At 52.7% G+C, this 27,128-nt stretch overlaps 3 protein-coding genes across 3 annotated transcripts in view; all 3 read left to right on the top strand.

Moving 5' to 3' along the window:
* The first annotated feature begins 4,710 nt into the window (after positions 1-4,710).
* On the top strand, positions 4,711-6,735 carry APOC4 (apolipoprotein C4). The gene is made up of 3 exons (XM_059152221.1): positions 4,711-4,908; positions 5,954-6,083; positions 6,522-6,735. Exons 1-3 carry the CDS (start codon positions 4,833-4,835, stop codon positions 6,679-6,681), a joined length of 366 nt encoding a protein of 121 aa, XP_059008204.1. The 5' UTR covers positions 4,711-4,832; the 3' UTR covers positions 6,682-6,735.
* A 492-nt stretch (positions 6,736-7,227) lies between these two features.
* APOC2 (apolipoprotein C2) lies at positions 7,228-8,957 on the top strand. The gene is made up of 4 exons (XM_059152223.1): positions 7,228-7,314; positions 8,081-8,165; positions 8,338-8,497; positions 8,723-8,957. Exons 2-4 carry the CDS (start codon positions 8,111-8,113, stop codon positions 8,811-8,813), a joined length of 306 nt encoding a protein of 101 aa, XP_059008206.1. The 5' UTR covers positions 7,228-7,314; positions 8,081-8,110; the 3' UTR covers positions 8,814-8,957.
* Positions 8,958-13,512: 4,555 nt separating this feature from the next.
* Positions 13,513-27,128, top strand: part of CLPTM1 (CLPTM1 regulator of GABA type A receptor forward trafficking) — a 29,981-nt gene continuing 16,365 nt past the window's right edge. Inside the window, exons 1-2 of the mRNA XM_059152194.1 lie at positions 13,513-13,643; positions 20,247-20,359. Coding sequence (XP_059008177.1) covers positions 13,572-13,643; positions 20,247-20,359 — 185 coding nt within the window. The 5' untranslated portion in view covers positions 13,513-13,571. The remainder of the gene's footprint in view (positions 13,644-20,246; positions 20,360-27,128) is intronic.

Below are 27,128 nucleotides of genomic sequence, written 5' to 3'. Positions count from 1 at the left end.
GGAAATAAATAAATGTAAGTCTCTGTACTCAGTGCCCTGTCCCCCCCAGATCAGTCCCCCAAGCTCCTTATACTCCCCTCCCACTTGTCAGACAAAGGGATCCTGTTAAAACATAAGTCACATCACGCCCCTTCCTCTGCTCAGACCCCTCCCTCCAGCCTCAGAGGAAAACCTAAAGATGGTATTCGAGTCCACCAGCTCATACTACCGGCCCCATCACCCCTGTGTCCTCTCCCACCCCCTCACATCCAACTCCTCAGGCTCCTCTGACACATTGGGCAGGAGCCGACCCCAAGGCCTTTGCATTTGCTATCCCCCTGCCTGCAATGCTCTTCCACCAGATGTCCAGATAGCTGCCTGGCTGCCTTTTCACTTTCTCGGGGTCTCTATTGCACTCCCCACACGGCTTTCCCATCACTCTCCCATTTCCGTATCTGCCTTTCTTTCCAGTAGGTGCTACTCTCTAATATATGTCTATTTGCTTACTTGTTTCCTGCCTATGTCTCCCACTGCTGGGATGTCAAGTTCATGGAGGCTGTCTTGTCTCCTGCAGGGCCGCGGAGTGTCCAGAACAGTGCTGGGCATGCAGTAAGAGCTCAGGCAATACTTTCGGAATGTGAACGAACATTTCCATGGACCAGCTTACACATAGATGTGTGATTCCCATTCATTACCCACTGGTGAACTCATTCATTCTCATTGTTTTTAAAGATTTTATTTATTTGACAGAGAGAGATCACAAGTAGGCAGAGCGGCAGGCAGAGCAAAAGAGAGGAAAGCAGTATCCCCACTGAGCAGAGAGCCCGAAGCAGGGCTCAGTCCCAGGACCCTGAGATCATGACCTGAGCCAAAGGCAGAGGCTTTAACCCACAGAGCCACCCAGGTGCCCCTCATTCATTTTAAGATTTTCTTTTTATACTTTATATTTAGAGCCAATGTGTTTGTTCTGTTCCGTTACAAACATACCTTCAGGGCCTCACAGAGCAAATAGCCTTGAACACACCAAGAACAAAAACAGCAGGAGAGCCCCAGATGTGTATGTAGAAACATGCCCATGGCACATTGAGACAGCCTCACCTATGGTGCACACTCCACGCAGCAGGCGGGGCAGGGATGGGAGACTCCCTGTGGGCATCTGGCTCAGCCTAGCTGGTCAGGGAGGACTCCCTGGAGGAGGAGATGCAGCACCCAAAACCCAAAAGACGATTCAGAAGTTGTCAAAAAGAGGGGCACCTGGGTGGCTCAGAAGGTTAAGCCTCTGCCTTCAGTTCAGGTCATGATCTCACAGTCCTGAGATTGAGTTCTGCTTTGGGCTTCCTGCTCAGCGAAGAAGCCAGCCACAAGAGGCCATGGAGGGTACGATTCCAATCAACTGACATCTAGAAGAGGGAAATCCATAGAAACAAGAAGGGGATCAGTGGTGGCCCTACTGAGCCAGGGGGAAGAAAGCAAAGGGAGTGACCCTGATGGGCTAACTAACGGGTATGGGGGTTTCTTTTCAGGGTGATGGAAATGTTCTGGAATTAGATGGTGGTGATGGTTGCACAACTTTGCAATATGCTAAAAAAAAAAAATACACATTGAATTGTACACTTTAAAAGGGTGAGTTTTATGCTATGGGAATATCTCTGGTTTTTTGTTTTGTTTTAAGTAGGGCTCCAAACTGGGCGGACTTAACTCACAACACTGAGATCAAGAGTCAGACGGGCTTAACCTACTGAGCCACCCAGGCGCCCCAATATCTCTGTGTCTTAACAATGAAGGAAAACAGAACTCTCAAGACAGAAAGCAGAAAAAAGAGATAAAGGAGGGGACATTTCAACCTCTCTTGGGCCCCAGACATTCCTGCCATAACAGGAATGCAGAGAAGGGAGGTGGGGGCCCAGGAGAACTGGAAGGGAGGTGGGTTCCAGGATTCAGGAGTGAGGGGAGGGGGTCTGGACTGGGGGAAAGTGATTTTGGTCTCTGGTGGTCTCTGACACAGAGCTGCAGGCTCGGAGATGCTCTCTGCCCCCAGACACATGCACTGGGGTCTCAGAGCCCACCCCTCCCACCCCCACTCCCCTCCTGTGACCTTTCTCTCTGCTCCCATCACCCACTCCCAGTTGTTATTCAACTGACTCTGAGGTCCACCCTGAACAAACTTCAGCCTGTTCCTGTCCCCAGGATGGACAAACATTGCAAACAGCAAACAGCCCACACTGACCTTGGAGTCGGGGGCAGGGGTCAGTGACCTCCCCCAGGCCCATCCTGCTGCCAGCCCCGCTCCAACCTCCCTCTTGACCTCTAGGACCCAGGTGAGGAGGGGCCGCAGGGGTTGTCCTAACTTGGCTAGCGGTGAGGGAGCCGGGTTCAAATTCACCACTTGCTGGTTGAGGAGCCATTAGTCAGTGGCCTCACCCCCGCACCCCCAAGCCTCTGTGTTCTCATCTGTAAAATGGGAGTGATGAAGAGGCCTGGACCATTCATTGAGTTAAGGCACCAAACCACCACCAGCTGTGATGCCTAGTGCAGAATATGTGCTCAGAAAACACAAGCTTGGGGCACCCAGGGACCACAGCCAATTGAGTGTCTGACTTCGGCTCAGATCATGATCCCAGGGTCCTAGGATAGAGTCCTGCATCAGTCTCCCTGCTCAGTGGGGAACCTGCTTCTCCTTCTCCCTCCCCGCCAGCTTGTGCTCCCTCTCCCTCTCACCCTTGTTCTCTCTCAAATAAATAAAATCTTTTTTTTTAAAGATTTTATTTATTTATTTGACAGACAGAGATCACAAGTAGGCAGAGAGGCAGCCAGAGAGAGAGGAAGGGAAGCAGGCTCCCCGCTGAGCAGAGAGCCCGATGTGGGGCTCGATCCCAGGACCGCGGGATCATGCCCTGAGCTGAAGGCGGAGGCTTCAACCCACTGAGCCACCCAGGCACCCCTCAAATAAATAAAATCTTAAAAAAAAAAAAAAACAAAACGAAAACTCAAGTTTAATAAATAGCCTCTGACCTTGACTGAGCACCTCTGCGCGGTGTCTGGCGCTTCCCACAGCAATTTACATAAATAGTCTCCTCTACTCTCCAGGGCAGCTGGTCCATGACTCCCAGACATGGACAGAGAAAACAGGCCCAGAGAGGTTAAGTGACTTGCACCAGATCACACAGCAGGGGAGATGTGGAGGCAGGCTCTGAACCCCATGTGCCTTGCGCTTACGCACAATGCATGGTGGGCTTTTCTTTTTCTTTTCTCTACAGTCAAATACAGAATATAAAATGTACTGGGACCTAAGTCCGGGAGGCAACATTTCTGGGGGCTCTTGTTCCTCTGTTCCTCTTCCGTGCTCAGCTCTCCTGGCCAGGGGAGGGGGAGGCTGTGCTGCAGGGCAGAGAGCAGAGCCCTCCCCTGGCTGCCTCCCCACGCCCCTTGGCAGGGACTTCAGAGACAGGGGCCCAGGTGACAGTGACAAGCGGAGGCCTTACCCACCCCTGCTGGCCTCCCTCCTTCCTCTGTTACTGTTCTAGGGGTATGCTTCAGTGCCATTAGGGATGGTGCCAAGGTTGTGCCACCATCGTCACTGTCCATTTCTGGAACTTTCTCATCATTCCAAACAGAACCTCACGGACATTTCATTCCCCCCCACCCCACCCCAGAGGTTTCATTTTGCTCATTATTGTTGGTGGGGAGCTGCGGGGCACTTTGTTGCACACCTACTGCGTGCTGGAGCCCGGGCTGGGGCCCCTGGGGGAGCAGCGTTCTGTTGGAAGCTGCCCCTTATCTGGGGGGAGGGGAGGCATTCCAAGACCCTCAGGGGATGCCCAAAACCACAGAGAGTGCCAAACCCGGGATCTACTGGGTTTTTTCCTGTCTGTACACACCTATGATAACGTTTAACTTATAAATTAGACACAGGGGTGCCCAGGTGGCTCAGTCATTAAGTGTCTGCCTTCATCTCAGGTCATGATCCCAGAGGTCATGGGATGGAGCTGCCAGTGGGGCTCCATGCTCAGTGGGGAGTCGGCTTCTCCCTCTGCCTCTGCCCCTGCCCCTGCCCATGCTGGCGCTCTCACGTGCTCTCTCTCTCTCTAACAAATAATTAATACAAAAGGTTGGGGTGGGGGGACTATCAGATAAGTTGTTCAGGCTGTGGCCAAGTTGCAGTTGTCCTATTCATCGCATAAAAATACAGGATCCTGGGGCAGCTGGGTGGCTCAGTGGGTTAAGCCTTTGCCTTCGGTTCAGGTCATGATCTCTATCCTGAGATAGAGTCCCACAGAGGGCTCCTTGCTCAGTGGGAAGCCTGCTTCTCTCTCTGCCTCTGCCTACCACTTTGCCTGCTTATGCTCTCTATCTGACAAATAAATAAATAAAATCTTAAAAAAAAAAAAAAAAAGGAAAGAAAATCATCATAAACAGCCATGATCTGTAAGCCCCACCATGACCAGGGTTCTCATTAAGACATTTCCTTCTATCACTTCATTTAGTCAAAATCCTGCCTCTAGTAGGATTATAGGCCCCTTTTTCAGAGGAGGGAACTGAGGCCAGAGATAGGGGCCAGCAGGTGAGGTGGACCGAGGATTTGAACACCAGTCACTGTAGGAGGCCACAGAGCCTTCCGTCTTCCCCTGTCAGGCCAGAGTCCTAGAAGGGTAGGAAGGAGGGAGGCCAGCAGGGGTGGGTAAGGCCTCCGCTTGTCACTGTCACCTGGGCCCCTGTCTCTGAAGTCCCTGCCAAGGGGCGTGGGGAGGCAGCCAGGGGAGGGCTCTGCTCTCTGCCCTGCAGCACAGCCTCCCCCTCCCCTGGCCAGGAGAGCTGAGCACGGAAGAGGAACAGAGGAACAAGAGCCCCCAGAAATGTTGCCTCCTGGACTCAGGCCCCAGGCCCTGCCCTCCTTCAGCTTCTGTGTTCTGGTCCTGGCCTGTGTTGTGGGTGAGGAGGTGTGGATGCAGGGGTGTGCGGGGTGTGCAGGCTAGCAGACGCGCCGTAGGGAGCTTGTGTGTTTCATCGTGTGCAGATGGCTGTGCGTTTCTGGTGGCCGCGTGAGAGGTGTGCACGTGGGGCTGGTGCAAATGACCGGGGTACGGGTCGTGCCTTGGTGTGGGTATTTGCACAAGAATAGAACGTCACGGTAAATGCGCATGCCGGCGAACATACCTATGTAGGTTTGCGTGCACACGTTTTCATGCAGAAGTTATGAGTGTGTAGATGACATGAGGGTGTCTATGTGTTGGTATGTGAACTGTCTGCATTCTGCACGTGCATGTAAAATTTTAACACTCCAGTGTGCAAGGCGTCCTCCCAATTGCCTCATGTGTGGTTAACTCTGAGTTCTCCCAGGATCCCTGAGGTAGGGCCTCTCATTATCCCATTCTGCAGAAGGGAAAACTGAGTACAGAAGAGGTTCGATCATTGACTAAAGAACCTCACAGGTCCTATGGGTGCCTCTGTATGTGCATGATCGTGTGTGTCTGCATGAAGGCTGGGATCTGTAGGTGACGCTTTGCGCAGCAGGTGCGAGAGTGCTGGACAGGCAGGTGTGTCTGAGGAGGTCAAGTGCGATCCAAGGCAGGACCCCTGGCCCCCTGGGGAGGAACAAACAACACAGTCCTACCAGCCTCCATCCTTGGGGGTGGACAGTCTTCCTGTGTTCTCCCTCTGCTGTCTGCAGAGGTGGTTCAGACAGTATGGGGGTTGTGGGAGACCTGAGGGGGGGCAGCAAGCTCAGGTAGTAAAGGAGGCATCAGAAGAGGGGTGGGGCCAAGGGGGGGTTACAAAACTGAGGGGGACACCACAGGCAGATAGAGGGGTGACTGAAGGGGCCGCAGGCACAGAGGGTGAGAGGCAGCAGTGACGGGTGTCAAGGGGCTGCCCTCGGGCCACCAGGGGGGGACAGTGATGGTGAGCACAGAGGGGAAAGCAGGAGGAAGAATTCTCAGGTCCCAGCCCACCCATGTGGCCCTCTGCTCCCGCCTAGCCCACCAGCAAGCGGTGCCCACAGAATCCCCAAGCCCCCAACCAGGGCTAGCGAGTGGTTCTTGGAGCCTGCTGCCTGACAAGGTGAAGGTGCTGGTGACCAGGACCAGAGAGAAGTGGCAGTGGTTCTGGTGAGTGTGTGCCCCTGTGCTTTGGGGGTGGGTGGACTCTCCGGTCTGAGGGAGGAGGGGCTGGGGACAGGACTCCTGTGTCTGACGGAGGAGATGCTAGGGGCCTGGACCCCTGGGTCTGATGGAGGAGAAGCTGAGGGTCTGGACTCTTAGGTCTGAGCGAGGAGAGGCCGGAGGCTTGGACCTCTGGGTCTGAGGAAGGAGGGGCTGAGAGTCTGGACCCCTAGGTTAGAAGGAGAACCTGGGTCAGAGGGAGGAGGGGCAGGGCCAGAACTCTGGGGTTCTAAGTGGAATAAGCCTGTGACCTCTGGGTCTGAGAAGAGTGGAGAGTAAGAGTCGAGAGCAGGCACTCCTAGGTCTGAAGGAGGAGGGCTGAATGGGACAGCGGAAGTCTTGGGGGTGGATGGGGTCTCAGCTGTTATGTCCCCTCTCCTGCAGGGGACCGGAGGCCTTCCAGGGCTTTGTGAAGACCTACTACGACGACCACCTGAAGGACCTGAGCATCCGCTCCCGGGCCTGGCTCCACAGCTCCAAAGACAGCCTTCTGAACCGGGCCCACAGCCTGTGCCCCCGGCTTCTCTGTGGGGACGGGGACTAGAATTAAAGTTTCTGCTGCCGCCACAATAAAGAAATACTTCTCTTGTGTCCCTGACCCAGTCCCTTCCCACTGTGGCCCCCCCCAACAGTTCAAGAGTAGAGGACGTGACACCTGGCCAGGGAGGGACGGAGGGGGGGCGGGGGGGCTGAGGAGAAGGAGGCAGGGGGAGCACTCACTTCTCCTAGCGCTGAAACCCACCCCTGCGGGCTTGTGGGGGGAAGGAGACCTCAGACAGCCGAGTTTGGGGTTGGAGGGGGAAGGCTGGAGTGTGGATGTGGTCAGCGGGTCCCCACAGCCACCTGTCATTCCAAGTTCTGCCTTTGCTTCCTACGTGAGGGAAACCCCAGCCCCCTTTCCTGGTGGGTGCCCAGAACCCCTAACTCTTCACAGCCCCCCACCCAGCCTGTCTCTCTCAGGAGTGAGTTTTCAGAGTGGGGGGCCCCGTGTGGCTTGACCCTGGGACAGTCACTGCCCTCCCTGCCCCGCACCGCCCCCTCAGCGGCCCTGTTGGCTCGGACTTTGGCCTAGGGACAAAGTGAGGGTGGTGGCTGTGGACAGGGAGGTGGACCGCAAGAGCTATAAAGGCTTTCTCTGCCCTCGTGGAAGCCGGTGAGGACAGCCTGCCAGAGCCGGGTAAGAGAGGGACCAGGATGGAAATGGGGAAGGGTCAGCAGGGAGGGGGCAGAGATAATATGAGGTCAGAAACCCCACAGAGTTCCAACATTAGATTCCTCTGTTGGAAGGGCAGGATTTAGAATCTTAGACCGTTCCCCCTGTGCCGATGGCCCTCGGGGTTGGATCTCAGCCTCATCTCCAAATTGCAGGAGAGACAGTCAGGCCTCTGGGCACTGTCATCGCTGAGCTGAGCGCTTCTGTCACCACAGGGCAGGGCGGTGGGGAGTGGAGACCAACGGAAGGCACAAGGACGCAGAACAGGGCCTGGCGCATCAGAAATGGGCCCCCAGGTGTATGAGGCGCATCCCCGTGCCCACTGGGTCTCAGCGGGATGTCACCCTCTGCCAAGCCTTTCCCAGGCCACACATGCGACACAGCCTCCCCCGTCTGGAGTACTTATCCCCACCCCACAGCGTGTCCCCTCGTTGAAGACATGCTGTACATTTTCCTCATTTAATACCATTGATTGTATTTCTCTCTCATGTGGGCTGCGGAATGGCAGGGCTGTCGCCTGAGTTCACAGCAGGGACCTAGGGCCTTGCTTGGCACACACGGTTAGGCTCGAGAGGCTTCTCGAGGGAATTAAGGGATGTTAGAACGAAGGTGTGAAAATCAGGAGAATCATAAAATGTTAGACAATGAGCCCCAAGCACAGGCACTGGCAGCTGGACTCCGCGTGGGGCCGGGGGTGGACCTAGGGGTCACCGACGACCCTGCTCCACAGTCTTCTCAGCGTTCCAGGTCTTCTGAAGCTATGGGCACCCGATACCTCCTGGTTCTGGTTCTTATCCTCCTGGTCTTGGGATGTGGTGAGTGTGTTTGGCAGGGGACAGACGAGGGGTCTGTGAGGGGGATGAGATGAGCTCTAAGCATCTTCCCAGTCCGGTCCTTGCCTGGCCCTTCCCCTGTCCCCCTCCTTCCCTGCCTCATTGCCCCCTGCAGCAGGCTCCTCAGCTCTCCTAATGCGCTCCCCCCCTGCAGAGGTCAGGGGGGCCCACGTGCCCCAGCAAGATGAAGCCGCCAGCCCTGCCCTGCTCACTCAGTTACAAGAATCACTGTATAGCTACTGGGGGACAGCCAGATCGGCCGCCCAGGAGCTGTATGAGAAAACATACCTGACCGCCATGGATGAGAAAATCAGGTATCAACCCGCCCCCTCTGGGAACCAGGAGTCCTGGCCCCCAGCCCTGCCCGAACCCCAGATTCTGAGATCCCAGCCCCGTCCTCCCTAGGGATCCAAGAGTTTGGGTTCCAGCCACCTTTTCCCACAGGACACATAATTCTGGGCCCTCCAGTCTGTTTCTCCCCTAGACTCAGGGTACTCCCAGCCTCCTCCCCGCTCTGAGTGTCTGTTCTTTCTCCCCAGGGACCTATACACCAAAAGCACAGCAGCTGTGAGCACTTACGCAGGGATTTTCAGTGACCAGTTACTTTCTATGCTGAAAGGAGACCAGTAGCAGCTGGGGCCCCGGCCAGGAGGGAAGGGAGAGTCCAGACCCCACAACCCCTTGACTCCTCTGACCCACCCCCACTTCTCAGCAGCTGCCAGCATCCTGCTCCCAACACTAGTCTGTCTTCTTACAAATAAATTAATATACAAAGCCATTTATTTTATTCCATGTGGTTGCTTTTCTAAGACAAAGATGGCGGGACTGATTCTGTCCATCCAATGGTTATTGAGTGCCCATTAGACGTATGGAGGCCTAACTTGGTCAGTGGGAATAACGAGGTAAATAATAACAAGGAATAATCGTAACAGCAAAATTAGAGACTGCCCTTCCCCCAAGGTCTGGCCTTCTCCTCTGAAATGACAAACCAGAACACAGCTAACTTCCAGTGGCCTCCGGCAATATCCAGGCCCTGGACAAGTCCTTTAAATGTGCATCCTAGTGAGGTGTTCCATGGTCCTGTGTCAGAGGGGAGACTGGTGCCCGGAGGTCACTACTGAGCATGGGAAATCAGAGCCCAGGTGGTCTGGGACCCAAGAGGATCGGTCTACAAAAGCGATGCCCTGTGACAATTCCTATACACTTGTCCGACATGTCCAAGATTTATTGGGCTCCTGCTAGGGCCAGGAGACACTGCCGGGGGGCAGTGGGGGAAAGACAGTCCTGCTTTCTGTGGCCCTTTAAAAAGCTATTGATTGGGTCTGGGCCCGATTCCATGTAGGTTTGGTGATTACAGCTGTGTGCTGTGCCTTGTTAGCTGCTCTCTCCCCTTGTTAGCAACAGTAGTGACATCTGAGCTCTCATTCAGGATCAGGAAGGAGCTCTGTTCCGTCTTGAGGCCACCAACGGAGACCGCCAGAGCGGCTGTGGGGTGGGAAGGGGCGGGGAGGCAGAGGGATGAGCCAGACAACCAAGGAAGAAGATGACTTCAGACAGCAATTTGTGGGATGCAGAAAAGAAGTGAAGATATGAAGGCCCGGGTGCTGTCCCCTCGGATAAGGGAGGGCCCCTAGAAAACCTGGCTGGGCTGGTCCCAGGGGATGCAGTGGAGTGTGGTTGGGGCTGTTGTTGCTGGGTGGTGGGAGGAGGGGAGCCGGGGACTGGCTTGGTTGGTTAGTGGTTGGGAAATGGTATCTGGGCAGTAGGGAACCGCAGGCAAAAAGCACAGGGTGTGCAAGGAAGAGAAAAGGCAGTACAGTTGGAGAGATCAGTGCTGGGTGGGTAGAGGGCTGAGGGCTTGGACTTCTGGGTTCTGAGGGAGTAGACGGTGGTCCTGGGACCCCCCAAGTCCAGGGGTGGGGCTGTTGGCCTCTGAGGATCCAGGGTCTGTGTTTTTCCTAATTTGCTTGGCATTAACCTCCAGACGGCCTCTCAGCACTCTCAGTTCTTGAGGATGGGCAGCTAGGAGTCTAGTAGAAAACAGGGGCCTTGGGGAGGGGCTGTGGGAAATGCCCCCAAGTTCCCCAGGGCCTGGGAAGAGCTGAGGCTGCCAAACCCAGGGGGTGACGGGGAGGGGGGTACCCTAGAGGAACAATCCCTGCTCTGTCCACTTGTTTCCCACGGACTCAAGCCAAACCAAAGCACTGCCCAGGCCAGTTCTGCTTCCAACCAATCCTGGTGCCCTTCCCAGATTCCTCCTTCCTTTCTCAGGCCTCCACCCCAGTCCCACTCACCCTAGGACCCCAGAGGCCAGGCCCTCAGATGCCTCTTCCCCCAGAACTCAGGAGTCTGGGACCCCAGACCTCTTCTCCCTCAGACTCAGGAGTCTGGACCCCCAAGCCTTTTTCCTCAGGACTCCAAAGTGTAGGGCTCCAGGCCTTTCCTCCCTTAGAACCTGCCATCGCGGCCTCTGGCTGGTGTTGGGCGCCCCCTAGTGGAGGACAGAGTGGCTGTGAGCTACTTAGCAGAAATGGAAGAATTTATTTGGTCACTCAACAGACAAGAGGGAGGGCTTTGCACCGGTCCTAAGGTCACAGTCTAGCCGAGAGACCTTGATGCTCCAACAGATCGGGACTCCGCAATTTATGAGAGAAGAGGGCAGACCTGAGCATTTTGTATCTAGAGTTGAAAGCAGAGATGGGGTTTCAGTGAAGATGGACATTATGTTTCTTTTTTTTAAATTTTAAGATTTTATTTATTTGTCAGAGAGAGAGAGACAGCACAAGCAGGGGGAGCAGCAGGCAGAGGGAGAAGCAGATGGGAGCCCGACCTGGGGCTCAATCCCAGGATCCCGGGATCATGACCTGAATTGAAGGCAGACGCCCAACCAACAAGCCACCCAGACTCCCTTGGAGATTATGTTTTAAATCCCCTCACTTGCCTTAGCTTTCTGTGATCCTCTATTTAAGCTTGTGCATGTAATTTTGTACCTTTTTTAAAAAGATTTTATTCATTTATTTGACAGAGAGAGCAATCACAAGTAGGCAGAGAGGCAGGCAGAGAGAGACTGGGAAGTGACTCCCTGCTGAGCAGAGAGCCCGAGGGGGGGGGGGGCTCAATCCCAGGAGCCTGATGTCAGACCTGAGCCAAAGGCAGAGACCCAACAACCCACTGAGCCACCCAGGTGCCTGTAATTTTGTACTTTGAAAAAAGAGGCCCACAAAGTAAGTCTTCCTTTTGTCTGGTGGACTTGAATCAATACGTTCATTTCTTCCCTAGACTTAAAAACTGGGACTATGGGGCGCCTGGGTGGCACAGTGGGTTAAGTCTCTGCCTTCAGCTCAGGTCATGATCTCAGGGTCCTGGGATAGAGCCCCACATTGGGCTCTCTGTTCAGCAGGGATCATGCTTCCCCCTCTCTCTCTGCCTGCTTCTCTGCCTGCTTGTGATCTCTCTTTCTGTTAAATAAATAAAATCTTTTTTAAAAAAAGATTTATTTATTTGACAGACAGAGATCACAGGTAGAGAGGGGAAGAGAAGCAGGATCCGTACTGAGCAGAAAGCCCGATGCAGGGCTTGATCCCAGGACCCAGGGATCATGACCCCATGAAGGCAGAGTCTCTAACCCACTGAGCCTCCCAGACGCCCCGTAAATAAAATCTTAAAAACAAAAAAACAAACTGGGCCTACAATTTTTTCTAAATTTCTATTTCTTTATTTGAGAGAGCGGGCACGCGACAGCACAAGGTGGGGAAGGGGCAGAGGGGCGGCCGCCAAAACAGGGCCTCTGTCCTGGGATCATGATTTGAGCTGAGGGCAGACGCTTAACCAACTGGGCATACAATTTCACAGACTGGTTCTTGCCGCTTTTATAATCTGCCAGTGAAGTGGACTGGGAAAGACATTCTCTAAGGTAACTTCTTCCCCATGTGTTGGTCCTCAACATGAGGTAGATAGGTCATCGACCTTCTGCAAAGTTTCATCCCTTCACTTAGGAATCATCCCCTGGGGCAGTGGCGGGACAGTCCTTGGCTTCCCCCACCCAGGGCAAGACATGCCACACCCGTCCCTGACAGTGATGACAGAAAATGGGCAGGGAACGGGAAGACCTGGAGGCGGTGCTCGCACAGCCTGGGGGCCAGGGAGGGTTTCCTGGAGGTGATATTACTGCCTAGCTGGGCCCAAGAGGAAAGTGGAGGGACTAGATAATAAAATGAGAAATAAATAATTGTACAATCCTAGTGTGAAGCCTGCTCTCCCTTTCAGGTAATCTGTTAAGGTCAGTAATAACAGCGCAAGATACTGATCACCTGCTAAGAGTGAGGTGGGGCTGGATGGGTGGGTGCTGTTTACATTCGGGATCTCACTGGGTCTTTCCAAAACCCCGGCGGGGCACAAGCGGGAGTGAAATGCGTTTAACAAAAAGAGGTGGAAACTGAGGCCCAAAGAGGTATGTCCCCGATCCGGGATCACTTAGAAGGCCAGTAGCACAACCAGAGTTTAAACCCAGGTCACACCTCCACTCAATTCATACATAAGGCTTAGCAGCCGCTGATACATTTTTTCCTATCTCCATACAACCCTCCCCAGGCCAGGGGTCTTGCAACACGTGTCCCGGCTTGGAACAGTACAAAGATACATAGCTAAGAGAAAGTATGAAGTTCACAGAGCCCTTGAAGCCGAGTCCGAGTTGCGGAATTTGCCCCGGAACGCGCATGCGGGCTAAACTAGGTGACCCGAAAGCTTGGGGAAGGGCTGGCGGCTGGGAGAACCCTGAAATACTAATTCTGAATGCACAGGAAAACTCCAACCTAAGGGTACTTAAAAGAAAGGACTGCTTTTGGAAGAGGTGTCTAAAGGCTACGACATTGGCCAAAGGCCCGCCCCTGAGTCTGGGTACGGTGGCCGCAGAGGTTCAGTCAACACAGGAGGGGCGCGCTTCGACCAGATCGTTTTGAGGCGTTACGGTGGCCGGGAAAGCTCAAGAAACACGGAAACGGAAAGGCCTCGGAGAATCGGCTGGGCGGGCAGGATGGCCTACAACGCTCACATAAATGGAAGACGCGAATTTACCCGAGAAAGCAAAGGGAACGGAGCCTCTGAGAAGCTCCTACGCCCGCCGAGAAAGTCCGGAAGTTCAAAGCAGGGAGAACGTCTGCTGGGTGAAAACGAACGTACGGCGGAGAGGAGGCGGAGTGGAGGCGGAGTACGGTGGCCGAACTGGTTCTTTCTTAGCCGGAAGCGGCTCTCTCGAGAGGCGTGGCTTATGCGCTCCTGCCGGATACGGTAGCTGGCGGCTCCGGCAAGTGTGAAATCTCGCGCGATCGTGCTGGCGCCGTCGGGGACGGGGCGGGGCTGGCGGCGGGGGCGGGGACCCGGAGCGGGAAGATGGCGGCGGCGCAGGAGGCGGACGGGGCTGGCAGCGCCGTGGTTGCGGCCGGGGGAGGCGGCTCCGGTCAGGTACGGAGGCCGAGAGGGGCCTGAGGGGTTCTTCCCCACCCGGGGGGCCTCCCACGGGGCGTGTCCTGCCCCTTTTCGCGGGACCTGGTGCAGTGGGGGCTCCTTGCCCAGAGGGACCTTGAGTACCGGGCCCAGGTGGGGCCGGGCAGCCCTAGAGGCCGGACAGTGCGGGGAGCGGGGCCCTGTTGCACGCCGAGTCCTCTGCACGCTCGCGCTGGGCGGCCACCAGGCTCTTTGCTCGAGCCGGGAGACAGTGGCGCGGAGGGGCGCAGACTTAAACCCAAGCACCCTGGTTCTCTACTCTGCGATTCCAGACTTCCAAGACCGTCCCTAAAGTGGACTGGCATTTAGGGTCTCCCTTGCAGTGCCTGGGATGTGGGCAACGACTGACTAAGTGGGAGTTTCCCAGCTCTGGGGAAGTCAGGTAATCGTCGTGGGTAAGAGCACGGGATATGAAGGCCGACAGTCCCACTTTACAGACGGGAATCCCAGGAAGAATGAGACTAAAGCGCTTGCAGAAGGTCACCCAGGTTGAGTTTGGGATCCATTCCGTGTAGAAGTGACCAGACATTGTTGACCCAGGGTGGTCAGGACTGGGATGGGTGTGCTTACAGCGTAAAGTAATCCTGTCGGGGAGTTAGCCCAGGTACTGAGGACATCTGCTCCATTGCTGCCTCAACTAAACCAAAGCTGCAGAACATACTAGTTCAGGCATCCATCTTTCAGGCGTGTAGGGAATGGATGGAGTGACAGCAAGGTGCTGTCGACCCACCCACTGGGATGTCACTGACATGTGGGAGGCAGTACAGGGGAGAGGAGTGCAGGTTGAGAGGGAAGAATGAAGCTGACTTTCTGTGTGACCTTGGACAAGTTTCTTGCTTTCTTTGGGCCTTCATTTCTCCAGTGGTAAGTGAAGGGGTTGCACAGGATGGTCAGCCATGTGATGGGTCACAAAGATGGTTCCAGCCACGTCCCTGCCATCCGTGGAGTGGGAGAGAAGACTGACATGTAGAGAGTTAAAATCCTGAATGACTGGGGTTGTGGCAAAAGTCTGTGCCAGGGACCAAGAGAGCTCAGAGGTTTGAGCATAAAATAGCACCTAGGGAGGACCCCAGGATGAGATTTGTGTGATAGAGCCCAACGTGCTTGTTTTAGCATCTGTAACCAGGGCCTGACCTGGGGACAGCCTCAGGAAGTATTTGTTGAGTTAGCTCTAGAATGAACACACTCAGTCCCTTGGCATCAGGGATTTCCCGGTCTTATTGAAGGAAGGTCTTTTCCCCGCTCTGAGTTTCTGTCCATTACTGGATGGAGAGGTGGATCAGAGAGGCTAGGGTTCAGGTTGCTCCGATTGTCGGGCTTCCAGGGACCCCCTAATTTTCTCTTGTCCCACCTCTGCTTCAAACCTTTCAAGACTTATTCCTTTGCCCTCAGGGTAAAGTACAAATTCTTGTGTAGATCAAGGTCTTGTGTGATCTGAATTTTCTTCAGGCTAGACAAGGGTTTTTCAGCCTCAGCATTTATTGACATTTTGGATTGGTTAATTCTTTGTGGTGGGGGGCTGTCCCGTGCACGGCAGCCTGTTGAGCAGCATCCGTGACCTCTGCATGCTAGAGGTCAGTGGCATGCTTACCCCTTTGCAGTTGTGGCATTCAGAGATGTCCCAAGCACTGCTAAATGTCCCAGTTGCAAGATCACCTCTGCTTGAGAACCACTGGGTGAGAGGAGTGTCACCCACTGTGAAGCTCTTTTATTGCCAGCAGTGTGCCTTGCTTTCTCTCTCTCTCTTTTTTTTTTTTTTTTTTTTTTTTTAGATTTTATTTATTTGACAGAGAGAGACACAGTGAGAGAGGGAGCACAAGCAGGGGGAGTGGGAGAGGGAGAAGCGGGCCTCTGGCGGAGCAGGAAGCCTAATTTGGGGCTTGATCCCAGGACCCTGGGATCATGACCTGAGATGAAGGCAGATACTTAATGACTGAGCCACCCAGGTGCCCCTTGCTTTCTCTTTATTGCCTTTGCATCTTGTTCTTCCTTCTTTATCTGGTTGATCCTTACAGGTTCTGTACATCTCAGACGTCCCCTCCTCTAGGAAGCCCTCTCTGACCCTCTAAGACTGGGTCAGGGCTCCCATGGCACCATGGGCTCTCCTGTCCCAGCCCTGCCCACTCTGGGTTATACCATCTGCCTGTCTCTTCCCCTGGACTGGGAGCCCTTGGAGGGCAGAACCAGGTCTGTCATGGTCAATCGCTTGTCCCCTGCACTGCCCAGCTTGGGCATAGAGCACAGAGCAGGTGCCCAGTGTTTGTGGAATCAAGAGATGTTGAGGTAGAGGCTGGGCTGGACTGGAATTCCTATGGTGGATCATGGCAGTCAGTGAGGATGTGCTGGAAAGCCTGTCTTCATGCTCCCAGCCCAGCCTCCTGGTCTCAGTTGCTTCTGGGCCCCTTAGCCAGTAGTTCCGTGGATTGTGTGTGAGACTGGACATGTGGGTCCCAGAGGAGGAACTGTGTCTTAGACAGTATTGTGTCCGTAGCCACATACCTTCCCCAGGCCTATGGGGCCCTCAGCAGTCCATGCTCCTGCTAGCCTGCTTCTCCACCCAGGGTCTCCAACACAGGGCCCTCAGCCCTGCCCTTCATTCCTTCAGCTGACGTATACTGAGTCCCTGCTCCATGCAAGGCCCCAGGCTAATGGTGGGGCTACGGCTATGAACAGAACAGCCCCTGCCCTCTTGGAGCTCATGTTCTATTTAAGGGCTGGGCAGTGGGGATAGAAAAATGGACAAGAAAACAGTGAATAAGATAAAAAAGAAGTATATATAGCGGGTCGGATATTGATAAGTGTCATAGACAGAGTAAAGCTGGAGAAGGGGATAAGTTGTGAGGGGTGGCTAAGAGGGTTGCAGTTTAAACAAGGTAGTCTTGGAAGGCCTCTCTGAGGAGGTGACTATTTTTTTTTAAGATTGATTTATTTATTTGAGAGAGCAAGTACGAGAGCTAACTTGGGAAGGGGCAGAGGGAGGGAGAGAGAAACTTCAGCAGACTCTGCTCAGCATAGAACCCAACATGGGGCTGGGTGGCACGACCCTGAGATCATAAACTAAGCTGAAACCCAAGAGTCAGTTGCTTAACTGATAGGCCACCCAGGAGCCCCCTGAGGAGGCAGTGTATGAACAAAAACTTGAAGGAGATGAGGGAGAGGGAGGCAGGCAGATATGGAGGAGTGGGAACCTCTTAGATAAAGGGAACAGCCTGTGCAAAGGCCCTGAGGTGACAGGTACCTGGCTGTATGAAGGAACAGTGAGGAGGCTATGTGTCTGAAGCCAGTGAATGAGCAGAGAGGGGTGAGAGTAGAGAGGCAGTGAGGGGGCCAGATGAGGCTAAGACTTGGAAGGCAACCTGAAGATTTTGCCTTTACTCCAAGGGAATTGGAAGCCACAGGAGAGTTGCCTTTCTTTTGAAGTGTAACAGATCACACAACATTCACCTGTCATGAGTATGGAGACCAGTGGCGTTTACTGTGATCATGCCGAACAACCATTGCCACTTGCCATCATCCGGTCCCCATCCCCTCAGAACCTTTCAGTTCCCTTTTGCAGCCACTCTGTCCCCAGCAGAACTCCTTTTTATTACCAAGTAGCTTTCCATTGTATGGATACACCCTGCTCATTCATCGAGGGGCATCAGGGTCTTCTGGCTATTACCAGCAATGCCCCCATGAGCATTTGTGCATAAACTTTTTTTTTTTTTTTTTTTTTAAGATTTTATTTATTTGACAAACCGAGATCACAAGTAGGTAGAGAGGCAGGCAGAGAGAGAGGGGGAAGCAGGCTCCCCGCGGAGCAGAGACCCTGATGCGGGGCTCGATCCCAGGATCCTGGGATCATGACCTGAGCTGAAGGCAGAGGCTTTAACCCACTGAGCCACCCAGGCGCCTCTGTGCGTGAGCTTTCGTGCATGTGTACAGTTCTCCTTTCTCTTGGGTGGAGACCGAGGAGCGGGGCCACTGCTTCATATGGCAGGTGCCTATTTCACTTTTTATTTTTATTTTCTTAAAAAATTTTAAAAAAAGGGCGCCTAGGTGGCTCAGTGGGTTAAAGCCGCTGCCTTCGGCTCAGGTCATGGTCTCAGGGTCCTGGGATTGAGTCCCGCATCGGGCTCTCTGCTCAGCAGGGAGCCTGCTTCCCCCCACCCCCACCCCCCCCGCCTGCCTCTCCATCTACTTGTGATCTCTCTCTGTCAAATAAATAAATAAAATCTTTAAAAAAATTTTTTTTTTAAAATATTATTTGCGGGGGGGGGGAGAGAAAGCGCGTGCGCACTAGCTGGGGGAGGGGCAGATGGAGAAGCAGTGTCTCTGCTGAGCGAGGAGCCTGATGTGGGGCTCGATCCCGGGACTCTGGGATCACAACCTGAGCCGAAGGCAGACGCTTAACTGACTGAGCCTCCCAGGCATCCTGCACATTTTGCTTTTTAGTTCTCTGCTGTATTTTTCAAAGTTGCAGCTCTTGTTTCCCCACCGGTAGTATACAGCCCATCCAGCTTCGCCAGCACTCGTGATTGTCTATCCTTTTGATTGTGGCCAGCATAGCAAAGTGCCTTTTCTCTGCAGTTTCCATTTATGTTTCTGTGGAAGGGTCTCCAGCCAGCTTGTCTGCCAGTGCGGGTAAGAACAGACCTCAGGGTCAACCAGAGGTGGGTTCAGATCCCAGCCTGGCCTCATCTTCTGTTGCTTGATGGGAATCAGGTCAGACCTGCTGGAAGCTCTTTCTTGGTCCCTGGTGCTCCCAGTAGCAAGGCCAGCCCTGAATGAGGGGCCCTGAGCCTGTTTCTGACCTTGCCTGCTCCCCAGCAACTGCATCCCTGAATTTGTCCCTCTTCCAGCATGCTTTTCACCAAAATGTCAAAAATAGCTCCTCAGGCAGGTGTCAGACTACCTGATCCAAAGTGGCTCCCCATCCCCACCCCAGGAGCCATTCTCTGACCCTGCATCTTTCCTCCAGGGCACTTTCCCCCTGTTTACCAGTTTGATCCTGTTGATGGTTCCATGGGTGTGTTTCCCTCTGGACCCTGAGCTCCAGGAGGGCAGGGCCCAGAGCTGTCTGGCCACTGCATAGCACAGAGCCTGGCATACAGTAGGTGCTCAGGAAATCTTTTTGTCCACACACAAAGGAAATATTTTCTGTCTCTAACATACCAGTGTTTTTACAACCTGGCTCTTGGGTGGGAGAGAGGAAGTGACGTGCCCAAGATCTCACAGCCAGGAACTGCGGGACCCCAGAGCCCCCACCTTTTACCATGGTGGTGTCCCTCACGTTGGGAGATGCAGAGACGAGCTCTTGCTGGTGAAGGGGATGGGATGACAAATGCCAGAAGGAGTGGGCTCCAGGCCATGGTGGGGGGAGGCTAGGCAGTGGAGGCCTGGACCTGGGTGCCGGGGGCAAGCCCTTCGGGGAGCACATGTTGATTCCACAGAGCCCCTGCTCTGTGCTGGGTGGTGCTTCTGCCCAATAGTGACCATAACCGTCCTGGTCCTGCCTCTTAAAGGCTGAGCAGCGAGGGGACAGAGCTGGGAGGAGGAAGAGGACAGGATTAGGAAGTAGCAGGTGCAAGGTGAGGGGCAGGAAGAACCTCCCCATCTCAGGCCCTTCCTGACATCATGAAATTCTTTGCTTCTGAGCTTCTGTTTCTGAGTGAAGGTTCTTTTTCTGGGAAGCCCTACCTGACCTCCCTGGCCTCCCCGCCTCCTCATCATCCTGCTGCCCTTTTCCTTCCTGAGTAACAGACAAGTGGGTTAGCCTCCCTGAGCCTCCATTTGCGTGGCTGCTGATTGGAGATACTCATGGTTCTGGCCCCACAGGGCAGTGTGTGCTGTTTGTGGCAAGGACTTCTGTCGTGGCTCACACTCTGGCTGTGTTTATCTCTGTTTGTTTCCTGCTAGCTAGGAGCCCCTGGAGGGATGGGCCCTGCACAGGGCTGGCCACAGAGAAGGCCCTGTTTGCCCAGGGAAGCACCTCTCAGACAAACCCAAGGCTTACAGAACCTGGCCCTGGTCACCTTTCTGCATTATCCCCAGTAGACACCTTGCATCCTGGGCTCTAGCTTCAGGGAGCAGTGTGGACCGTCCTCACCACTAGACCATGTCTCTCTTCCTTTCTGTACTTGCTGCCTCCTCTGCGGTGTCCCCTTGTTACGTATTTTAGGCCTCAGCTCCAATGGTCCCTTCCTCCAGGAAGCTCTCCTTGACCTCAGATGTCCCTGCTAGGATCCTATATCCCCGCCCTCTCCACTCTGGATCATCCCTGTCTGGGGACTCTTGGGCTCCCCGACTGGACTGTGATCCCAAGGAGGGCAGCACAAGGCTGTCTTGGTCATTTCTGTGTCCCCAGCGCAGAGCTGGTTTTGGGGGAGTGTTTTTGTCTTGAAGGAATAAGATCCACCACCCTTCCTGGGTGACTTTACTCTTCATTCTCCAGTTACTGATCAAGGCACCTGCTCTGTGTGCTTAGCCCTGTGCTGGGCCTTGGCATGCAGTGGGGCCTCAGACCACCCCCATGCCTCAGGTGGCACCTTCCCTCCTGACGTGTGTCTCTGTTTCCTGCAGGTGACCAGCAATGGCAGCATCGGGAGGGACCCGCCGGCAGAGACCCAGCCACAGAACCCACCACCCCAGCCAGCACCCAATGCCTGGCAGGTCATCAAAGGCGTGCTGTTCAGGTGAGCGCATAGCGGTTGGTTTTGTTCACTGAAAAAAAATCAAGTCAGGAAAGTTTGAAGAAGAAAAGGAAAAAGTCACTGGGATGAACCAGCACCCTGTTAGTGGAGATCTGTTTCTTTTTTTTTTAATATGATAGAGTTTTCTTGTGGTGGTAAAATACAGTGTTGTGGGGTTTTATTTGTTTTGTTTTGTTTTAAGATTTTATTTTTAAGTACTCTCTACACCCAATGTGGGGCTTGAACCCATGACCCCAAGGTCAAAAGTCCCATCCTCTACCAACTCAGCCAGCCAGGGCTCCCTAAAATACATATTAATTTGCTAGGGCTGCTATAACAAATGGCTCAGGCTAGGGGCAGGGGTCAGGGGGACTTAAGCTACAGAAATTTATTTCCTCACAGTTCTGGAGGCAACAAGTCTGAGATCAAGGTGTCAGCATGTCTGGTTTCTTCTGAGGCCTCTGTCCTTGGTCTGTAGATGGCCATTTCCTATGTCCCTACATGGCCTTCCACTGTGTGTGTCTGTGTCCTAGTCTCTTATAAGGTCACCAGCCCACCCTAGTGACCTCACTTAGCTTTAATCACCTCTTTAAATAATACAAACATAGTCACTGAAGTGCTCAGGGTTAGGACTTCCGCATATGAATTGGCCTGGGACGGGGGTCAGGGGGAGGGAACAGGGGCACACACGCAGTTTAGCCCCAACCCGTGCATTACATAAAACCTTCCATTTTAAAACCTGTTTTTAAGTGCACAATTGTACAACCATTACCACCACTCCATCTCCAGAACTTTCTCATCTCCCCAAACTGAAACTATGTCCATTGAGCACTTACCCTCCGTTTGCCTTCCCTCCAGCCCCTGGCACCCACCATTCTACTTTCTGTCGCTATGAACTTGGCTGTTCTACTTACCTCATATAACTGGAATCCTATAGGCTGTGCATTCGTGCCTGGCTGTTGGTGATCTTTGTGTGTGTGCATTCAGATGGTTCTTCCCTGGGTCGTGGGAGCCAGGGCATGCCTTCTGGAAGCTCGGCCCTTGACCGAGGCCCTGGGGAGATGCTGGGTGGGTATGGGGAGCTATACCTGAGGCTGAGTTCTGCCTCTGCTGGCCTGGACCTAGGGACAGTTCCCTTCTCTGCTCTGGGCCTTTTTTGCCCACCTGCAAAATGGACATTTCTTTGTCTGTCCAGAGATGTATTGTAGTGAAATGTTTTCAAGAGACAGGCTGTGTGTTTAAGCAGGCTTTTCTTTTTTTTTTCTTTTAAAGATTTTATTTATTTATTTGACAGAGAGAGAGGGAACACAAGCAGGGGGAGCGGGAGAGGGAGAAGCAGGCTGAGCAGGAAGCCCGATGTGGGCCTCAATCCCAGGACCCTGGGATCATGACCTGAGCCAAAGGCAGATGCTTAACGACTGAGCCTCCCAGGCGCCCCAGACTTTTTCTCTCCTTAGTTGTGAGGAATTTCTTGGCAGAGTTGTTTGTTTAATTAAGATTTTATTTAAATTCCAGTTAGTTGGGGCGCCTGGGTGGTTCAGTGCGTTAAGCCTCTGCCTTTGGCTCAGGTCATAGTCTCAGGATCCTGGAGTCGAGCCCTGCAATAGGCTGTCTGCCCGGCGGGGAGCCTGCTTCCCCTTCTCTCTGCCTGCCTCTCTGCCTATTTGTGATCTATGTCTGTCGAATAAATAAAAATCTTTAAAGATAAATTCATTCATTCATTCATTCCCGTTCGTTAACCTGTAGAGTATTCGTTCCAGATGTACCCTACAGTGACTCGCCAGTTCCATCCGTCAGCCGGTGCTCATCACAGGTGTGCTTGTGCACCTGTGACCCTCGACCCCGCCACCTGTTTCTCCCATTTCTCACCCACCTCCCCTCTGCTAACCAGCATGTGTTCTGTGTAATGAAGGGTCTGTTTCTTGGTTTGTCTCTCTTCCTCCCTCTCTTTCTGTTTTTTTCCTTTCCTTGTTTGTTTTGTTTCTTAAATGCCACAGAGGAGTGAAATCACGTGGTATTTGTCCTTCTCTGACTTACTTTGCTTAGCCTAGTACTCTAGTTCCATCCGTGTTTGGCATAGGGCCAGCTTTTGTTCTTTTTTATGGCTGAGTAATATTCCAGTGCGCGCTTACCTGCACGCATCACCTCTTTGTCCATTCGTCCATCAGTTGGTGGACACCTGGGCTACTTCTAGAATTTCACTGTTGTAAATGCTGCTGTAAACATCAGGGTGCATGTATCCCTTTGAATCAGTATTTTTGTATTCTTTTTTTTTTTTTAAGATTTTATTTATTTATATGACAGAGAGAAATCACAAGCAGGCAGAGAGGCAGGCAGAGAGAGAGAGAGGAGGAAGCAGGCTCCCCACTGAGCAGAGAGCCCGATGCGGGACTCGATCCCAGGACCCTGAGATCATGACCTGAGCCGAAGGCAGCGGCTTAACCCACTGAGCCACCCAGGCGCCCCAGTATTTTTGTATTCTTTGGGTAAATACCTGGTAGCGCCGTTGCTGGGTCTACGGTAGTTCTGTTTTTAATTTTTGGGGGACCCTCCGTGCTGTTGTGCACGTGGCTGTCACCATATCCTTTCCCACCAGCGGAGCAAGAGGGTTCCTTTTCCTGCACATCCTTGCACAGCCAAGTTGTTTAAAGGAGCCCTCCCTTGGCTAGGATGGCCTCACATGGCCGTAGCTTGCCACCAAAATGGGAGATGTGGTCTTTATTCTGGGAAATCTCGTACCCTGCTGAAAGCAGGAATTTTGTTCCCGAGGAAGAAGAGGGTGGTTTGGGTGGCCAACTATGTGTCTCCTCTAGGCTGTCTTACTTGTTTGTTTTTTTTTTTCCCCTAAACTTATAAATTTATGAATAATACACACTTATCATAGAGAGTAAAATCAAAGAATACAGATACATAGAAAGAAGAAAGTAACAGAAGTGTCGCAGATCGGGGGCCGTCCTATGAGCATGCACGTGCAGTTTGCCTCCAGTGTGATTGTAGATGGTTGCTCACAGACAGTTGTTCAGAAGAGAGAAAAACTGAGAACAGCCTGCTTGTCCACACCAGAGGATCAGCTCCAGAAATGGGGGAGGGGGGATGCCGTGGAAGTGCCTGCTAGAGTCCGACGTTGTGTAGGAGCACAGGTCTGTTCCAACGTCTCAGTCCCCCCACCTCCGAACCGTGTGTGCAGGTGGGCTGATGGTCCCTCTTGTGTCTGAGTTTCCATCTTGAGTTCAGAATCCTGCCAGTTAGCTCGCAGATCACGAAGGGATGCTATGAGACTCTGGTATCTGCTCAGAATTTGGCCAGGATCACTTTTGTTGTTGATGTTAAAAAAAAAACCTTAGAGGGACGCCTGGGTGGCTCAGTTGGTTAAGCAGCTGCCTTCGGCTCAGGTCATGATCCCAGCGTCTTGGGATCGAGTCCCACATCGGGCTCCTTGCTCCGCAGGGAGCCTGCTTCTCCCTCTGCCTCTGTCTGCCATTCTGTCTGCCTGTGCTTGCTCTCTCTCTCTCTCTGATAAATAAAATCTTTAAAAAAAAAAAAAAAAAAACCTTAGAAAATTACAAAGAAAAACAGCTGGAGGAAAAAAAGACAACAGCCCACCATCCCAGATGCAGTCAGCCCTCACAGTTTGGTGTGGGCCATGCCCGCCGGCCCGGCGTCCTCCAGTGGTGCCACCCAGGACGCGAAATTCTTCAGTGTTCCGCCCGGACTCTTGGGCGCCATGCCTGACATGTTCCAACCTTCTTCCACGGCGGGGCCTCTGTTCCCTCTCCCTTCTCTGTTCCACTCTCCCCTGCCACGTCCAGTAAGCACCTGGAGTTTTCTTACCTATGTGTTTCGTTTCTTTCTTTTTTTTTTTTTCCATGCTCCAAGCAGCTGCGGATAAAGATTATTTTTATCTTTCCCTTCACTTTTACATAAGAGCAGCCTGTTTTACACAGTTCTGCTCCTTGATTTTTTCTCATTAACAGTATATCTTAGAAATCTTTCCACATCAGTACAGAAGGGCACTTCCTTCTGATAGACATTTTTAATACACTTCCAACGGAGGCTCATTTCCTCCCTTAGAATCAGGCCGCACCGAGCATCCGCCTGGCTGGGGGCCCGGAGACCATCTTGTCTGGCACTCTGAGAGCGGGGCTCAGGGTTTGTTTTCAGGTGCCTGGGAACTCTACAAAGCTTCGATTGCGTGAGAATGGACTTTTTGGGGGAGAGAGGGTGGAGTCTGGGATTCACCACCTCTTCATGATACACCCCTGGTTACCTGGCGTGGGGGATGGGACGGGAACCGGGTGGGAAAATGGATGAGATGGGAAAGTGTTGTTTCTGTCTTTTTATCTATTTAACTTAATTCTGAGCCCGGGAACCTAGGATACCTAGGTGGGGTGGGACAGAAGATCCAAAGTCTCTTTTTTTTGCTGAGCCAGGAAGTTGAAAGCATTAGGGGAGTGCCAGTTCCCCTATAGGCCTGTTGTCAGAGGGTAGGGCTTCCTGGCCTGGAATGTGTGGATGGAGGCATGTGGCCATGTGCCGTCTGAGAGGATCCACAAAACTGGGGGCGTGTAGGTCACACAGGTGCTCTTCAGGGAACTGGGGATCTGGAATCCCTAAAAGACATCTGGTCCCATCAGCCTTGTTTTACACATGGGGACCCAGAAGCCCAGAGGGAGTGGGACTCCCACAGGCCACACACTAAGCCAGGGCCAGGCTGCCACTGGGTGTCCTTGCTCCCATACCCTCCCTTGGCATATGGGAGCCTCTCTTGGAGGTGGAGGGTTCCCCTGAGATTACCAGTTCCAGACCTTCCTCAGCCGTGTGCATCAGGGACTTCTTGGGGAGGCAGCAGATGGCTCAGCAGGGCCATGGCCCCTGAGACCCCAGACCCCAGGGCTCCGGAGCTTCTACAGGCCAAGATGAGTTCCTGTGCCTGATCCTGCCCCTCTGTGTGGTTTGGGATCCACCTACACTAGAATTCCCTTGTAGTATTTTTCCATTCCGGAGAGTTTGTCTGCATCTTTTCCTGTGATGAAACACTTCAGAAGTACTTATGAGTGCGTACCAGGCTTCGTTCTAGACGGCATATATTTATCATGGGTGCATATGTGCATGTACTTAGATAGAGATACAGATAGCCATCCATGTATTTAATGCTTATGAACAACCCCATGAGGTAGATGGTGTCATTATTCCCATTTTAACTGGGGAGGAAACGGAGCTCTGGAAAGGTTAAGAGTCTTACTTGAGGTCACACGGTTGACAGGAGGCAGAGCTGGGCTTCAGGACCACGTATAGCAGCTTAGAGGCCGAGCGCTCAACCTCTGCTGTGTTGCTTCTCATAGTAATTAATAAGTACTCGTCTAATTTAGTAATTACATAGCAGCATGTGTCTGAGTGACCTGAATTAACGCAATAGCAGTTTTTTATTTCTCTCTCATATACTGTTCTGGACTTAAACCAGGATTCTCCAGTTTTCTGAAACCCAGATTCTTTCCTGCTTTTTGTTTGACCTTCGCTGGGTTTTACCCCGTAGCTGCATGGCCTAAGATGGCTGCTGAAGATCCAGCCATCACATCTGCCTTCTAGGAGGGAAGAAGAAATCAAGGAGGCATGTTTTGTCTCTTTAAAGACACTTTTCCAAAGCCCAGCACAATACATGGTGTTTACATCTTATTGGCCAGGACTTCACCCTGTGTCCACTCCTAGCTCTAAGCAAGGCTGGCAGCATCCATCTAGGGTTTCCTTGCACCAGGTTCAAGGCTCTGGCTGTGACTACCTGGTGCCTCCCGGGGAAGACTAGCTCCTGCCTGCGTCCCCTAGTCCTGGGTGTGGTACCACGTGGGGTCTTAGCTTCTTGTATGGAGGCTCTCTAGTTACCTGATGTGGGCCCTCGGCTAACATTTCTGTTACCCATCAACATACCTAGCAAATGTCCTCAGACACAAAAAAGAAACTTCTTTCTACTTTTTTGGTTCCAGTCTTCCCTTCAGTTTTTACCTGGTAAATCTATAGTTTTGTCTATTTAGTGTTTTTAAGAATATGTACTTACGTATACTCATGTGTAAACTTTTTTTTTTTTAAGATTTTATTTATTTATTTGACAGACAGAGATCACAAGTAGGCAGAGAAGCAGGCAGAGAGAGAGGAGGAAGCAGGCTCCCCGCCGCGCAGAGAGCCCGATGTGGGGCTCAATCCCAGGACCCTGGGATCATGACCTGAGCCAAAGGCAGAGGCTTTAACCCACTGAGCCACCCAGGCACCCCTACTCATGTGTAAACTTGATAAAGAACGTACATGAGAACATATGTGAGCAGAATATAATCTTATTATAGCAGGATATATAAATGTTGATATGTTCTTAGTATATTCATTTTTACTAAGTTTTTCCACTTGGTGGTTTCCCTTTTTTTTTTTTAGATTTATTTATTGAGAGAGCGTGCAGGTGCACGTAAGTAGTCAGAGCAACAGGTAGAGGGAGAGAGAAAAGCAGGCTTCCCACTGAGCAGGAAGCCCGATGTGGGGCTCAATTCCAGGACCCCGGGATCATGACCTGAGCCGAAGATAGACTGTTAACGGACTGAGCCCCCCAGGCGCCCCGTCCAGTTGATTGTTTTCAACAGGAGTGTTGGTCTGAATAGCCTAGGCCAATATTAACCACAGATTGGGACTAATTTTACTTCCTAGCCCCCTTCTCAAGCGTTCAGTTGATTTTAAGTCCTAAAATGTTGCTCTCAAAGGTACTGCGCCTCTAAAATGCTGAAATTCCAGATTC

This window comes from Mustela lutreola, chromosome 16, assembly GCF_030435805.1.
Source record: "Mustela lutreola isolate mMusLut2 chromosome 16, mMusLut2.pri, whole genome shotgun sequence".
In the NCBI taxonomy this organism is placed as follows: Eukaryota; Metazoa; Chordata; class Mammalia; order Carnivora; family Mustelidae; genus Mustela; species Mustela lutreola.
Note: the sequence above shows the minus strand (reverse complement) of the source record. Positions and strands in the feature narration are given on the sequence as shown.

What these genes read in the sequence shown, in the direction of transcription:
- APOC4 (XM_059152221.1), top strand. Translation starts at nt 4,833, where the DNA reads ATGTTGCCTCCTGGACTCAGGCCCCAGGCCCTGCCCTCCTTCAGCTTC. An exon ending in GGTCCTGGCCTGTGTTGTGG is followed by an intron (nt 4,909 to 5,953) that starts GTGAGGAGGTGT and finishes GCTCCCGCCTAG; the next exon opens with CCCACCAGCAAGCGGTGCCC. An exon ending in GAGAAGTGGCAGTGGTTCTG is followed by an intron (nt 6,084 to 6,521) that starts GTGAGTGTGTGC and finishes CCTCTCCTGCAG; the next exon opens with GGGACCGGAGGCCTTCCAGG.
- APOC2 (XM_059152223.1), top strand. Translation starts at nt 8,111, where the DNA reads ATGGGCACCCGATACCTCCTGGTTCTGGTTCTTATCCTCCTGGTCTTG. An exon ending in CCTCCTGGTCTTGGGATGTG is followed by an intron (nt 8,166 to 8,337) that starts GTGAGTGTGTTT and finishes CCCCCCCTGCAG; the next exon opens with AGGTCAGGGGGGCCCACGTG. An exon ending in GCCATGGATGAGAAAATCAG is followed by an intron (nt 8,498 to 8,722) that starts GTATCAACCCGC and finishes CTTTCTCCCCAG; the next exon opens with GGACCTATACACCAAAAGCA.